Source organism: Chiloscyllium plagiosum, chromosome 26 (genome assembly GCF_004010195.1).
Source record: "Chiloscyllium plagiosum isolate BGI_BamShark_2017 chromosome 26, ASM401019v2, whole genome shotgun sequence".
In the NCBI taxonomy this organism is placed as follows: Eukaryota; Metazoa; Chordata; class Chondrichthyes; order Orectolobiformes; family Hemiscylliidae; genus Chiloscyllium; species Chiloscyllium plagiosum.
The window spans coordinates 27862425-27877797 of record NC_057735.1 but is presented as its reverse complement, the minus strand read 5'-3'; the positions used below and the strand labels follow the sequence as shown (position 1 = coordinate 27877797).

Genomic DNA, 15373 nt, shown 5'->3' with positions numbered 1-15373 from the left:
AGCATGTCCTTTTGGCTGTTCATAACAAGTAAAGTACCGACTAGATAACTGGATAACATTTGCAATTGAACATTTGTTGGATAGTCTGATTGTGCAAGGAATTACATTGATAAATAATTTAGGATCATCAGTCAGGCTTGCAATGTCAAGCACTGCGTACTGCAGCTACACATATTATTACAAAAGACCCTGTTCTTTATGGTGTTTAAGTTTGCCCTGATTTGCCTTTCTAAAATGCAACACATCACATTTACTTAAATTAAACTGATCAGGTTCTGGGCAGTTATCCACCTTTATGTTACCAATTTTGGTGAATGATACAGTAGTCTTGGAGAAGAACTACAAAAATGATGCCTAACTGCAAAAGACCTCAGCTACTCTTAATGGATTTGATCCAATTAGTTTTCAGCAGGGTAGGCTCACCGATATATAAAATAATTATCAGCCTGGATAGCATCCCTATTGATATACTTCAGTTAAACATATTGGACCAGAGCAGGAGAAAGGCGAAATGATCCAAGGGTGAAACAAACTGGATATATGTCAGTTCTTCTACTGAGAGAGAGCTGAGTGCTTCTGGAATACATTGCAGACTAGTGGTTTACACTATCTCTCAACATGCCTTAATGAAGGAGCAGACTGAGGCAGAGATTGCATAATTGCTAAGATAACATAAGGTCTAGGAAGTAATTCAGCCCTTTCAGCCCGAAGGTCACAGCTGATCGCCACCTACCTGCACTATCCTCAGTCCATCAACACCCAAAAATCTATTGATCTCTATTTTGAGTGGCATATTAATGGACAACGCAAGGTCTGTGTGGTCTCCTAACTAGTTTTAATTGCATAAGGGGGTGGGGGGGGGTTGAAAATGATTTTACTGAATATTTTATCCCCTTTTATCATTCAGTTTTTAGGAGAGGGATTAGGGAATACCTAATTAGTTGTAAAGTCATTGTGGCATATGGCAGGATTAGAGAAAGAGTTGAAATTTCTGGGGATTCAATTTTCTATATTTTATCAATTCCTGAAGCCACTAAATTCTCACATTTCTACTTATGTTTACACCTCAACTGAGTCAAATCATCCCTTGCTGTACAGCAATTTTATTTCTCATGATATTTTTATTTTGTGCTCCAACCAAAAGTTGTAAACAAAGATGAGTTACTTCTAAAACCAATCTATATACATGTACTTACTATTTTCACCTACGTCTTCAGATTCTTCAAGCAACTGTAAGGTTTTGACGCAGATTAACCCCAACAGAATGAGACACAGGACAATTGTAGTAACATAAAGAAACCATGATAAGTAAAACTCAAATTTGTCGAGACGATTCTTGGGTTTTTGCACCCCCTTCTTAGGCAGCCCAGCAGCAGTTCCTCTTATGTAGCGTTCACTTTTCAACAAACTGTCAGACTTTCCTCTGTAACGACTATCAGAATGGAGGCTGCCCAAATTTCTTGAAAATTGATCAGAATACAAGCTGCTAAATCTGCCTGTATGTAGATCTGAACTTAGGCTCTCAGATTTCCCTGCATGTTGATCTGAATACACGCTATCAGGTTTCCTTGTGTATGGCTTGGATTTTAGACTCTGATATTTCCTTGCATATTGATCCGAACTCAGGATGTCAGATTTTTCCGTATATGTATCTGGATACAGGCTGTCAGATTTCCTAGTGTATGGATCCGAATATGAACTGTCAGATTTCTTTGTATATGGATCTGAATTCAGACTCTCCCCAGTGTAGCGATCTGAATACAGTCGGTCAGTTATCCTGCTGTGTGATTCTGAAGTCAGGCCGCCCGATGTCCCTGCATACGGATCTGAACCCAGGCTTCCAGATACCCCTGTATATCGCTCAGAATATGAACTGACAGGTTTTCTGGTATACGGATCTGAAGTCAGGCTGCCAGATATTCCTGTATATCGCTCAGAATATGAACTGACAGGTTTTCTGGTATATGGATCTGAAGTCAGGCTGCCAGATGCCCCTGTATAACGATCTGAATATGAGCTAACAGATTTCGTGGTATATGGATCTAAAGTCAGGCTGCCAGATGCCCCTGTATAGCGATCTGAATATGAGCTAACAGATTTCGTGGTATATGGATCTAAAGTCAGGCTGCCAGATGCGCCTGTATAGCGATCTGAATATGAGTTGACTGGTTTCCTGGTAAACGAATCCGAATGCAAGCTGCTGGAAGTCCCCGTGTATCGATGCGAGCTCAGACTGTCAGATTCCTCCGCGTCTTCGTCATCCCCTGAATGGAGTCTATTTGTAAGGTATGCAGCCGATGTCCCTGAATAATGTATGGTGGTAGAGTCAGACACAGCGTCGGCCTGCTGGCGGCTGGACTCGGCCCTCACGTTGGAGACAGCGGCTGGCTTCCTCCTTGGCTGCTCTGGGGCTGGGGCGGGGGCCGGGAACTCAACCTCCCGTTGCCGGAGGCTCTGGCGAACCCGCGGCGCCCGGCTGTTCTTTTCCTGTTGATTCTTTTCGGATTGCAGTTGTTGTAACTTTTTCAGGTACACGGACCTGGTGCTGTCGGTGATTGGGCCGGCCGCGAAGCCCAAGGCCTTCAGCTTGCTTCGCAAATCTCTGTCGCTCATTGTCGTCGCCATTTTGAGCTTCGTCACCAGTGCGCAGGCGCAACTCCAGCCCCCCGAGCATGCGTACTCGACAAGACTCAGGATCTGGGCAAGAGGCTCGAGCTCTTAATGAGAGATCTGTATCAAGTATTGAAGGGCATGTGTGGTGAAGTGGTAATGGCCCTGCCTCTAGGCCAGGAGACTCGTGTTCAGGGTCAACCTGCTCCAGAGGTGTGTAATAACATCTCTGAACATCCTCGTTAGGGGAAAATGTGGTGATCTTGGACCAAGCCCCACTCTGCAACTAGATCCCCAGTTTCCTGACCCATAGGCCACAAACAGTGAAAATTGCGAATAATATTTCATCCTCACCAACACTCAACACTGGAGCCCCCTCAGGGGTATGTACTCAGCCTCCTACTGTACTCACTATACCCATGATTGCATTGCCAAATACTAGACTAATGCTATTTACAAGTTCACTAATTACCCCACCATAGTCGGTCGAATCTCAGATGGCAGTGAAACAGACTACAAACGGGAGGTGGAAGATCTGGATAAATGGTGCACTGAGAACAACCAAGCTCTCAATGCCGGCAAAATAAAGGAACATTATTGATTATTGGCAGGATGTTACTCATGCCCCCCTACACATTAACAGCACAGAGGTGGAATGAGTGGAGAATGTCAAGCTCCTGAGAGTGGTCATCTACAACAAGCTTTCTTGGACTCTTTATGTGGATGCATTGGTTACAAAAGCCCAAAAATGTTTCTCCTTCCTCAGGCAGCTGAGGAAATTTGGCATGATGGCAAATATGCCAACTATTTCTAGGTGTGCCATCAAGAACATTCTGTCTGGATGTATCACTACCTGGTATGGCAACTGTATCATTCAAGATTGGAGACGGTTACAGAGAGTGGTGAACTCAGCCCAGATAATCACAAAGGCCAACCTACCATCTACAGAATTCATCTACTAGGCCCGCTGTCAAGGAAAGGCTGCCAGCATTCTCAAAGATCCATCCCACCCTGGCAATGTTTTTCTACAACCTCTACCATCAGGGAGAAGGTACAGAAGCCTGAACACACGCACCAGCTGATCTCAAAACAGTTTCTAACCTACTGTTGTTAGAATACTGAACGGGCTCCCAAACTCTTAACATTCACCTGCACCTGTGTTTTTGTTTTTGCCACTGTTTACCTATTATTTACTTATCTATGCCACTTAACTCTGTGATCTGCCTGTATTGCTCGCAAGAAAAAGCTTTCCACTGTGTCTTGGTACACGTGACAATAAATTCAATTCAATAAATCATTGAAGGTGGTATGTGATAGTTTGAGGAAGGCATCTAGAATCCTGTCCCAATGGAGGAATACAATACAAAATCAGGGGATGTTATGCAGGCCCTCCATCTTTAAAGCACTGGTTCAACTTGAACTGAAGGATTATGTTTCATTTTGAGCACTGCATAAAGAACCTTGAAGCCTTTGGCAGTCAGGGTGCAGTAGAGTATTTCTAGGGATTAGGACCTCAGGTTTCTCAAATGGTTTGGAAAAGTTGGAGTAGTTCTCTTGAAAAGGAAACTTTCTGTTTGTTGTGAATCCATGTGGCAGCACACTGGAAATCAAGCCCTTCTATTCCTGGAGTAATCACGAAAGCTATTTGTATGCAGAGTCCCTAATTTATCTGTCTGATAGATTCAGGTTGACAGAGATCAAGGCCACGTTTCTCTACAGAATAAGAACTACTATTTACTACCAATACATATAACCACAGGTAAATAACAGTTGACATATAAATTTTCTGCTTGAAATTCTATCTCCATTTTAATACCAAACCCCTGATACATGCACATACAGACAGACTAAAACAAAGGAGAGAGAAACAGATTTAACATTTAAAGTCTGATATGAAGAAAAAGAATCATATCAGACTCAAAATGTTCACTCAGTTTCTCACTGCATAGATGGTGCTTGACTTTCTGAGTTTCTCCAATTTTCCAGCATCCACAGAATTTTGCTTTTAGAAAACGATTTCTATCATAGAGTCATAGAGATGTACAGCATGGAAACAGACCTTTCGGTCCAACCCATCCATGCCAACCAGATATCCCAACCTTTGTCTATTTATCCTACCCATGCCCCTCATAATTTTGTAAACTTCTATAAGGTCACTCCTCAGTCTCCGACGCTCCAAGGAAAACAGCCCCAGCCTGTTCAGCCTGTCCCTGTAGCTCAGATCCTCCAACGCTGGCAACATCTTTGTAAATCTTTTCTGAACCCTTTGAAGAGGGGGGAGAACTGGGGAAATTGTTTAATGGCAGCATTACCCAAGGTTTGCTGAGGGATTATTTTTTGTTTCTCAAGTCCTTTCATTCTCTAAGCTTTTCCTTCGTGTTATTTCACTTCTTCACAGAAGGCAATGAGCAATATGTTCCCAAATTGTAAAGTGGCTTACTATTTAAGAGCAATGTCTTTAAATAACTACCCAGGGAAAACAATTGGCTTTATTTAGCTTCAAATTAACGTCACTGTCAGTGTCATTCATTGCACACCATTTCTAACTACAGACCAAAACACCACACTCTCTCCTATGTTTTGCAGGTGCAACCAGTATCTTCACTACCTGTCCAGCTAGCCTGGATTTCTGAGGACAAGTGTACTGAGGCTTCAGGGGAAGCATCAACATGGCTGCATCTTGTGCCCCACAGTATTTCAGATAGACATCTTGATGGGAATGTTAATCCTAGAAAGTTTGGGAGCACCTCACCATGATGGCTGTACAGCTGGCTAAGGAAGAAATGCTGCAGCCACAGACCCACAGAGGGTACCAGGCACCTCAGCACCAGACAGGAGAAGACCCTATGGTATCGGCAATTAGGGACTACACCTATGTGGACAGGTTGAAACAGGAGCAGCAGACACGTATTTGGGAAGCAATGGCCCTCATTTCCCAGAAGCTGCAACAGTATTATGAATCATACAACCATCTGTCTGCCTCCATGGACACCGTCAGGGCCTACTGAAGAGGGACACACACCAATACTCCATTGCCTCAACCATTGGTCCTCAAGATCAAAGGCATGTGACAGGGGCACAAAGAACCTGCTGAGCATTGCAGGTGACTTTCCTCACAAGGAGTCAAGGTGGTGCCAGGAATCACCTAGCAGCTGGGGTAACCACATACAGCCCTATTAGAAGTGTCCAATCAGGCCATACCAGTAGTAGCTGGATGCTTCACCTCCACCAAAAGCAAGAAAATGAAAACCTTTTATAACCAAGTGGTTAGGGTCTGGAAAGCACTATCTGAAAGTGCACTAATTGTGGCTTTCAAAAAGGGACTGTGCAATTGTATGAAGAGAAAATATGGCAGGGCGGCAGAAAAAGAGCAAAGAAGTGGGACCAGCTGAGTTGCTCTTATGGACAGCTTGTATGGACAGTAAGAGCCAAATAACTATCTTCTATCTTGTTACTGTTCCATGATTAATTGATCTTATTGCTTTTGGAAATGTTTGCCACATTTGCTTACGTAATTGAATATGGAAAACAGTTTTTGAGCTATTTTTAAGAAGTGCGAAATGATACCATCAAATAAACTTTTTCGCACACATATTTTATTGTTTTATGACAATATATTTGTTTACATTCAGTGTTATGACCAGTGTATAATTGTCCCTTAAATTTTGGATGGAAGAGGAAGGGGTGATGGAAAGAAAAGGGCCATTATTTCTTTGTTTATGACATAACATGAATGCCTGAGTTTTTGTGTTCCTTAAACCATTGGTGTGTTTTATACTTATCTCAAACAGCAGGTTGCCATGACAAAAACACAATACTGTAACTATTTGGTGGAGATTAGGAAGTACAAATATGAAAAGGGTCTAATAAAGCTGAGTTGAGGACCATTAATCGCAAAAGTGTGTAATAGACATATTGAAGAATAACCACTGATTAAATTTATTTTAAATGCATCTGTTTCATACATTTCTACTCAAAATAAAATAGACCTGTAAATTAAGCCAATTCCAAAACTAATCTTGCATAATGTTGACTATGTTTCAAAATTACTTTGTAAAGTGCTGATTTCATTAAAAGCACCATCGAACTTTTGTTTTCCTGTTTTAGTTATGCCACTGTCAAAAGACTGACAAAGAGTCTTGCTCACAATTAAGTGGGCCAGCATTATGTTTCCATCTGCAGTTGGCTACATTAAATCCAGCCCCATCTCTCAGCTTGAGGCACTGCCTTCTGGAGAGAAAGGCAGAGTGTGTTTCAGAGGTTTGGAAATAGCTCTCAGAATGTAGGAAAATTTAATCCCAAGATTGCTCCAGAATTGCTATATGTTTGATGCAGCATTCGTATATAAGCAGACATATTCAATGCCACACAAAAGTCATCATTATGTTATCACTTTATTAATTATTAAATGTTCCTATACATAAAAGTTTCCTACAACTGTTCTCTGTCACTTGTGAACTATACATCGATATTTAATCAGCCTGATTTGCTGAAGTCATTGACCTGTTTTGAAAAAAGGAAAAGAAACAAAATTATTGTCAGTGTCTACATATCTTTGAATATCATGTAATTCTCACACAATATCTAAGTGTAAAAATAATGTAGATTTCAAGATAGCTTTTACATTGAAAAAATGCCATCAAGAATTATATAACCATTCAAAACTTGTACAGTATTTAAAGACCATAAGACATAGGAGCAGAAATTAGGCCATTCAGCCCATCGAGTCTGCTCCTCCATTCAATCATGGTTGATGTATTTCTCAACCCCATTCTCCTACTTTCTCCCCGTAACCCTTGATATTCAAGAGTATATCTATCTCAGTCTTAAGTATACTGAATGACCTGCCCTCCACAGCCTTCTATGGCAATGAATTCCATGGATTTACCACTCTCTGGATGAAGAAGTTTCTCCTTATCTCTGTTCTAAAAGGTCTTTCCTTTATTCTAAAGCTATGCCCTCAGATCCTAATCTCTCCTACCAATGGAAACAACATCTGCTCTCTCCGGGCTATTCAGTATTCTGTATGTTTCAATTAGATCCCCCTCATCCTTCTAAGCTCCACTGAGTATAAACCCAAAGTCCTCAAACATTCCTCATATGTTAAGCTTTTCATTCCTGGGCCCATTCTCATGAACCTCCTTTACTCACACTCCAGGGTCTGTACATCCTTCCTGAGATATGGAGCCCAAAACTGGGCACAATATTCCAAATGTGATCTGACCAGAAAAGGTTCAACTAAGCTCCAATTTATATCTAGATCTGATTAGCAATAACTTTATTTTTAATTAAATTTTCTGAGGGATATGAGCATCATGGACAGGCCTACTATTTGTTGCTTATCACAATTCCTCTTCAATAGAGTGGCTTACTATATTAATTAGTTTAGCGTCAACTGCATTGCAGTGGTTCTGGAATGACACATAGGCCAGACTCTGTATGGATGGAAGATGTCCTTCCCTAAAATGAATTACATGGTTTTCAGACTAACTTTTAATTACAGATTTTACTAATTGAATTTAAATTTCGCCATTAAAACCAGTATCCATAGATTATTATAAAACAAAGAACAGTGGATGTTGAAAATATGAAACAAAAAGAAAAATTCCAGGAGCAATTATTTTTTGTTTTCCAAAGTATTAACCTGCCCTCTGGGTAACTAGTCCAGTGACATTTTTACTATGCCATTCCCTACTCAGTAGCTGTTTAAGATTAGATTAGATTAGATTACTTACAATGTGGAAACAGGCCCTTCGGCCCAACAAGTTCACACCGACCCTCCGAAGCGTAACCCACCCAGACCCATTCTCCTACATTTACCCCTTCACCTAACACTACGGGCAATTTAGCATAGCCAATTCACCTAACCTGCACATTCTCCCATGCTGACACGGGGAGAATGTGCAAACTCCACACAGACAGTCGCCTGAGGCGGGAATTGAACCCGGGTCTCTGGCGCTGTGAGGCAGCAGTGCTCACCACTGTGCCACTGTGCTGCCCACAAACTTAAACTTAAATAAAACATATTTATTAAACTAATGAGTGATTAAACAATTATACAGAGATATATTTCATTCTTGATTAATTATCAGCATATGTTACAGTATGATCATTACAAGATTTTAAGTTTTATAGCTTTTCTCTGTATCCTTTGAAGTTAAATTTCAAAGACTGAGTAAAATCTGTCTTACCATTTTTGTTTTCTGACAAAATGTTTTGCAGGAGCTCACCCAGATGTTCTCCATATTTCTGAAATTGTTTGCTACTCAACTTGATCCCAATTTCAAAAGGAACACAAAGCTGTAAAAAAAAAGTTTCTAATCAACCTGTTCAGGGATGTTATTACACACGTCTGGAGCACTGGGACTTGAACATAGGCCTTCTGGCTCAAAGGTAGGGATACTACCACTGTCTCACAAATGCCCATATAAAACAAGGCTGTACAAAAATTTATAAAGTAGGTATTACAAAATAGGATACAAATGTTTCCTGTGAATAAAAGTGGTCAGGAACTTTATTTTGTCTAATGCTTTCAATGTAAAAATAATGTCAAAAACTTCATAATGTATAATCAGACAAAATTGGACAAAGTCAAAGGAGAAGTCAGAAGTAGTGATCAAAAATTTGGTCAAAGATATGTGTTGAAATGAAATGGAAAGGTGCAGGGAATTAGCAGGGAATTCTGGAGTGTGAAAACTAGATGACTAAGTATAGAGCTATCAATGGGAGGTAAAGAGATAGATTACATAAGAGATTAGATTCAGAAGAGGCTGGAGAGGTAGTAATAGTGAACAAAGAAATGGCAGAGGAACTGAATAGCTACTTTGCCTCAGTCTTCAAATTGGAAGACATCAGCAACATTCCAGAACTTCAACAGAGTTAGGGCAGAGTTGAGTGTAGTGGCCATCACTAAAAACGAATTGGAGAAGCTAACAGGACTGATGGTTGATAAATCATCTCAACCAGATGAACTATACCCTGAATTCTGAAGGAGATAGCTGAGGAGATTGTGGAGGCATTGATCATGACTTTTCTAGACTCAGGTAGTCTCACAAAGGACTGGAAAATGGCTGATGTAACAACTCTGTTTAAGAGATGAAGGAGGCAGATCATAGGGAATTATAGACTAGTTAGCCTGAATTTGATCGTTGGTAAGATTTTAGCGTCCATTATTAAGGATGAGATTGCAGAGTATTTGAAAGTACATGGTAAAATAGGGCTGAGTCAGCATGATTTCATGAATGGGAGGTCATGCCTGACAAATCTGTGAGAATTCTTTGAGAAGTAGCAAGCAAGTTAGACAAAGGACAGCCAAAGGAACTGTCCTATCTGGATTTCCAGAAGGCCTTTGACAAAGTGCGCATGGGATGCTGCTTAATAACTTAGAGCTCATGGATTTAGGGGCAAGGTACTGACTGGCATAGTTACAGGATTGGCTGACTGGCAGAAGGCAGAGAGCTGGTGAGTAGTGATAAATGAAAGCAGAGTGGTAGACATTATCTACATTGACATTGGCAAGGCCTTCACTAAGGTTCCACATGGTAGACTGATTATAAGGTTAGATGACATGGGATCCAGGGAGAGCTAGCCAACTGGATTCAAAATTGCCTTGACCATTGCAGTCAGAGGGTGTTAGTGGAGGGTTGATATTAAACTGGAGGCTTTTGACCAGTGATGTGCCGCAAGGATCGGTGCTGGGTCCACTATTGTTCATCACTTATATAAATGATTTGGATGAGAATATGTGAGGCATGTTTAGTAAGTTTTGGTGGTATAGTGTTGATATAGTGGACAGTGAAGAAAGTTATCTAAGAATAAAACAGGATCTAGATCAACTGGGCCAGTGGGCCAAGAAGTGGCAGATGAAGTTTAATTTAGATAAATATGAGGTGTTGCATTTTGGTAAGACAAACGAGAGCTGGATTTACACATTTAATAGTAGGGCCCTGGGGAAAGTAAAAGTTCCTAAGAAGTGATGTCACAGGTAGACAGGGTGGTAAAAAGGGTGTTTGGTATACTTGTCTTCGTCGGTCAGAGCACATTGACTGCAGGAGTTGGGACATTATTCTATGGCTCTACAAGACATTGGAAAGGCCGCATTTGGAGTACTGTATATGATTTTGATCGCCCTGCTACAGGAAGAATGTTATTATACTGGAATGGGTACGCAAACAATTTGCTAGAATGTTACTGAGACTGGAGGGTTTGAGTTATAAAGAGAGTCTAGATAGGCTGGGACTTTTTTTCTCTGGAGCATAGGAGGCTGAGGGGTGACCTTATGGAGGTTTATAAAATTATGAGAGGTATGGATAAGGTGAAGAGCCAAGATCTTTTCCGCAGAGTAAGGGGAATCCAAAAGTGAAGGGCATGGATTTAACATGAGCGGGGAAAGATTGAAAAAGACCTGAGGAGCAACGTTTCTACATGAGGGCAGTGCATATATGGAACGAGATGAAATGATACAGGCGAATACAAGCACAACATTTAAAAGATAGTCGGGCAGGTACATGGATAGGAAAGGGTTAGAGAGATATGGGCCAAACACAGACAAATGAGACTAATTCGGTTTAGGAAACCTGATTGACATGGATGAGTTGAGCCAAAAGGTCTGTTTCCGTGCTATATGACTTTGACTCTATGGATTCCGCAGGGGTCAGTGTTGGGACCAGACCTATAGTACATTAATGGTCTGGAAAAAGGAACTGAATGCATTGTTGCTAAGTTCTCAGATGACACAAAGGTAGGTAGAGGGACAGATAGTGTTGAGGCAGTGTGAAGGCTACAGAAGGACTTGGACAGGCTGGAAGAATGGGGAAAGAAGTGCCAGATGGCATATAATGTGGAAAAATATGAGGTAATATATTTTGATAGGAAAGTTGAGACATAGAATATTTTCTACATAGGGAAAGGCTTCATAAATGTGAAGCACAAAGGGACTTAGAAGTCCTTGTTCAGGATTCTTTTAAAGTTAACATGGAGGTTCCTTTGGGAGTTAGGAAAGCAAATGCAATGTTAGCATACATTTCAATAGGGATCAAATACAAGAGTAGAGTTTTACTGCTGAGGCTGTATAATGCTGTGGTCGGACCACATTTGGAATATTCTGAGCAGTTTTGGGCCCTGTACCTAAGGAAAGATGTGCAGCATTGGAGGGGGTCCAGAGGAGGTTTGCAAAAATGATCCCACTGATTAAGGGCTTGGTACATGAGGAGCAGTTGAGGACTCTGGATCTGTGCTCAATGCAGTTTAGAAGGATTAGGGAGATCTGATTGAAAATTAGAGAATACTGAGAGGCCTGAATACTGTGGATGCAGAGAAATGCTTCCACTAACAGGAAAGACGAGGATCCGAGGGCACAACCTCAGAGTGAATTACCCTTTAGAACTGAGACGGGGAGGAATTTCTTCAGCGAGGATAGTTAACTGTGGAATTTATTGCTGCAGAAGGCTGTGTAGGCCAAGCCATTGCATGTATGTAAGGTAGAGATAGGTATGTTCTTGATTAGCAAGAAGGTCAATGGTTATGGGAAGAAAGCAGGAGAATGAGGTTGAGAAACATCAGCCACGATCAAATGGTGGAGCAGATTTGATCGGCTGAATGTTTGCTGCACCATTTTGCCATGATATCATATGGCCTAAAGCAAGCTGAAATTTTCACGTTTGCTTTCTATAGGTTCTTATCAGTACAAACATCAGATTGAAGAACTAGTTTGTACAAAAAAAACTATCCAACTTTATTTTCCATTTATCTACCTTTATTACTTTCATTTCTTCCATACTGGACACTTCTGGTAAATTATTTTCTTCAGATCTCTTTTGGAGGTTCATTGGCACACCTTTTCCCACTCTGTAATTTTCCTTTGAAACAAAAATATAATGTCAAATGACATTTCACAAGCAGATAATTAATCCTAACAAAATCAGATTTGAGTTTCCTGGGGCAAGACTGCACCACATGTGGACATTTTATCTGTATTATAATGCAATCCTTCTTTCTTCACAAATTACATATTACAAACTTGCAAGTAAAAATGGCATAATCTGCTTAAAACGCAAACAAACAAGTATTAAAACTGTGTAATAAGTGTTTTACGTACAATCTTTTTTTGGTAATCTCTTGGGCTCAAAAAAGTCAGGAACCCCTCAGTCTGTTCTGCCAGCATTGCAACAATGCAAACCACCATCAGATTTATCATTACTCTCCTAGAAATCATCTTTGACCTGAAAGCAGAAACATTTTTTTTAAAGAATAATAAATGAAAAATACAACACAACAGTAATTAATTAATCACATATCGATTCATTTATTCATACAGACTTACGAACAGTATATCAACTATATTTGGCTGGAGATATGATACTTATTTAAAACTACAAATGATACCACATTGTAAATCAATTTTGCTTTTATCTAAATTTTAAATAATTTTGAAGTGAATAGTTAAAAATGTTAAACTCCAAGCAAGCGATCCAGGATTTGTCAAAAAAAATCACTGTTAAGGAATACAATTCATTTGTACTAAAGATTTCGATAAACATTCATTAAAAATTCAATATCCTTTGTTAACGTCAGTTTTCAGCTCAAATATCAACATATCTTTCTTTCAAATAAAGGAATTAATTGCTTCTGACTTGGGAAAAAGACATCAAACTTCATTCTTCCAGTGAATTTGGTTCCCAATTCTGCCCTTAAACATTAACTTGTGCACTTAGGTTTCAAGATTTACTTTTCTCTGTATTTACAGTCCTTTCTTCACCTTCCAGTATATGAATGACCAATCAATGTTTCTATTTTTATAAAAGAATGGCTGATCTTGGATCTCCAAAGAAAAATTACACATTCCCAATCCTACTTTCAAGACACTTAAAATTCACTTAGAAGTGAATGTCTGCTTAAGTCTGTCACCATATGCAGAGCTAGCTTCATGACAATATAAATGATAATAGCAAAAAGCAACACTTTCAGAGTAGGTCATTGATGTATAGGTGCACTGTTTAAAAGTAGTGAATAAAAGAGACACACGTGTGTCAATAAGTTGACAGTAACCACAAAAATGCATTCATCAATACACAAAATCCTTATTAAAAAAAACTATGCTGTACCTCAGTGCAGTTGTACTGTTGTGAATCTTCTTTGTTGAGTTCTGTATTTTGCAGTTCTCTTTCTAAGATAAATGCTTGCTTGCAGATCCTTTATATAGTTAAGAGGTAACTAATTTATTGAATGAATCTTCCTCGTACCATAGCAATATAAAACATCATCTTCTGAAACAAAAAGATTCCCATCAAAATATTTTGTTTTCATAGAAACAGATACGTTTCCTATTCTCTACAATTCCTTTGAAGAGCACATATCCATAAAATGCAATAAATATTAACATAGTGATGACAGTTAATGTATGTTGTTTGATAGTTTATCCAGCTGTCCAGATTTGTGCAGTATTATTTTTATAGATTGTACTTTTTTGATAATAGTAATAAAATCACTCACCAATTCTCAGGGTTGACTTCTACTTTAGACCAGTTTATGAATTACTTTTAGCATAGGTTTAAATCAATTTTCCATGTAAAAATTAAACCACAAAATATTTTGTAAACATTATTGGTAAAAAGATTAGTGAAAAATGGTTTAACTTTTAAAAAATATCAAAGTCAATTTCATGTTCTGAAACACATTTAACAATAATTTATTCACATTTCTTTTTAAAAATCGGGCTGATCTTGCATCAGCAAAGCATGCTGCTGTGTCTTTCTGATCTTCTCTGGATGCAGAATATAATGCAGAAATTTTACTTTAAGATAATTAAGAATTCTCATTACGCCTCCTAGACTGTAACAATTCTATCACTTCTAATTGTGGTTTTGTAGCAGCATAAGTCCAATATCAAAATTGAATATTCAGCCAACTGACATGAAACTCCTTAAAAGAGACTTTCTGACACTACAAGCATATGAATTAGGCAAAGAAGTAGATCATTCAATGACTGCAGTAATACTGCAGTGCATTGTTTTTAAGTGTGTTTTCATGGGATGTGAGCTTCATTGACAAAGTCATAATTTGTTATCCATTCTTTGTTGCCGTTGAAAAGATAGTGTGAGTTGCTTTCTTGAACCACTTCAGTACATCTGGTGGATGTACATTCTTACAATGCAATTAGGAAGGGTATTTCAGAATTTTAATCAAGAACAGTGAACAAATGACAACACAGTTCCAAGTCAGATAGATTTGTGGTCTGACTGGGAACTTGCAGGTGGTTCCAGGCATTTGCTGTCTTTAGCTTGCTAGGTAATGGAATTCAGGCATTCTAAAAGTTGAAGATGCCTAGATGAGTGCAATGTGACATTTTATTTCAAAACTGCCCAATACAATACATCTAGGAATATTCAAAGATCTGAGTTAAAATAACATTTGAGGAAGTAATGCATGTAGCTTCTCCTGTTTGCAAATTGTGACTTATAAACACAAACATGTAAGAGAAGAGGCTGTTTAATGAACTGAACACAACAGAATGGGGAATTGTTGAATAGATTTAAATTGAACTATATGGAAGCTCCCAGGAAAGAGTTTAAAGTAACCAGCTCCTGTAGTCTCAAAATAATACAAGAAGGAAATTCTGAATACAAAGAAGTTGCTTACAGAAGTTACAACGTAGATTATAGCTTCTTTTGCTTTCCAGTCAAAATGTTGTTTGTAAAAATAACTATTGATTGTCATAAATTCAAAGTGATGATAGAATTTGAAATCTACAACTTAGACAAAAAGT

The 15373-nt window shown here is 39.2% G+C and overlaps 2 protein-coding genes across 3 annotated transcripts in view; both read right to left on the bottom strand.

Annotated features, from left to right (window-relative positions):
* LOC122563213 (LEM domain-containing protein 2-like) overlaps positions 1-3002 on the bottom strand; it is a 29441-nt gene extending 26439 nt beyond the window's left edge. For both annotated transcript variants that reach the window (XM_043716777.1, XM_043716778.1), the window contains exon 1: positions 1197-3002. In XM_043716777.1, coding sequence (XP_043572712.1) covers positions 1197-2625 — 1429 coding nt within the window. In that variant the 5' untranslated portion in view covers positions 2626-3002. The remainder of the gene's footprint in view (positions 1-1196) is intronic.
* Positions 3003-6957: 3955 nt separating this feature from the next.
* mlnl (motilin-like) lies at positions 6958-13765 on the bottom strand. The gene is made up of 5 exons (XM_043716285.1): positions 13713-13765; positions 12707-12830; positions 12363-12467; positions 8802-8910; positions 6958-7113 (listed from the first exon to the last, which is right to left on the bottom strand). Exons 2-5 carry the CDS (start codon positions 12821-12823, stop codon positions 7106-7108), a joined length of 339 nt encoding a protein of 112 aa, XP_043572220.1. The 5' UTR covers positions 12824-12830; positions 13713-13765; the 3' UTR covers positions 6958-7105.
* Positions 13766-15373: the final 1608 nt, after the last annotated feature.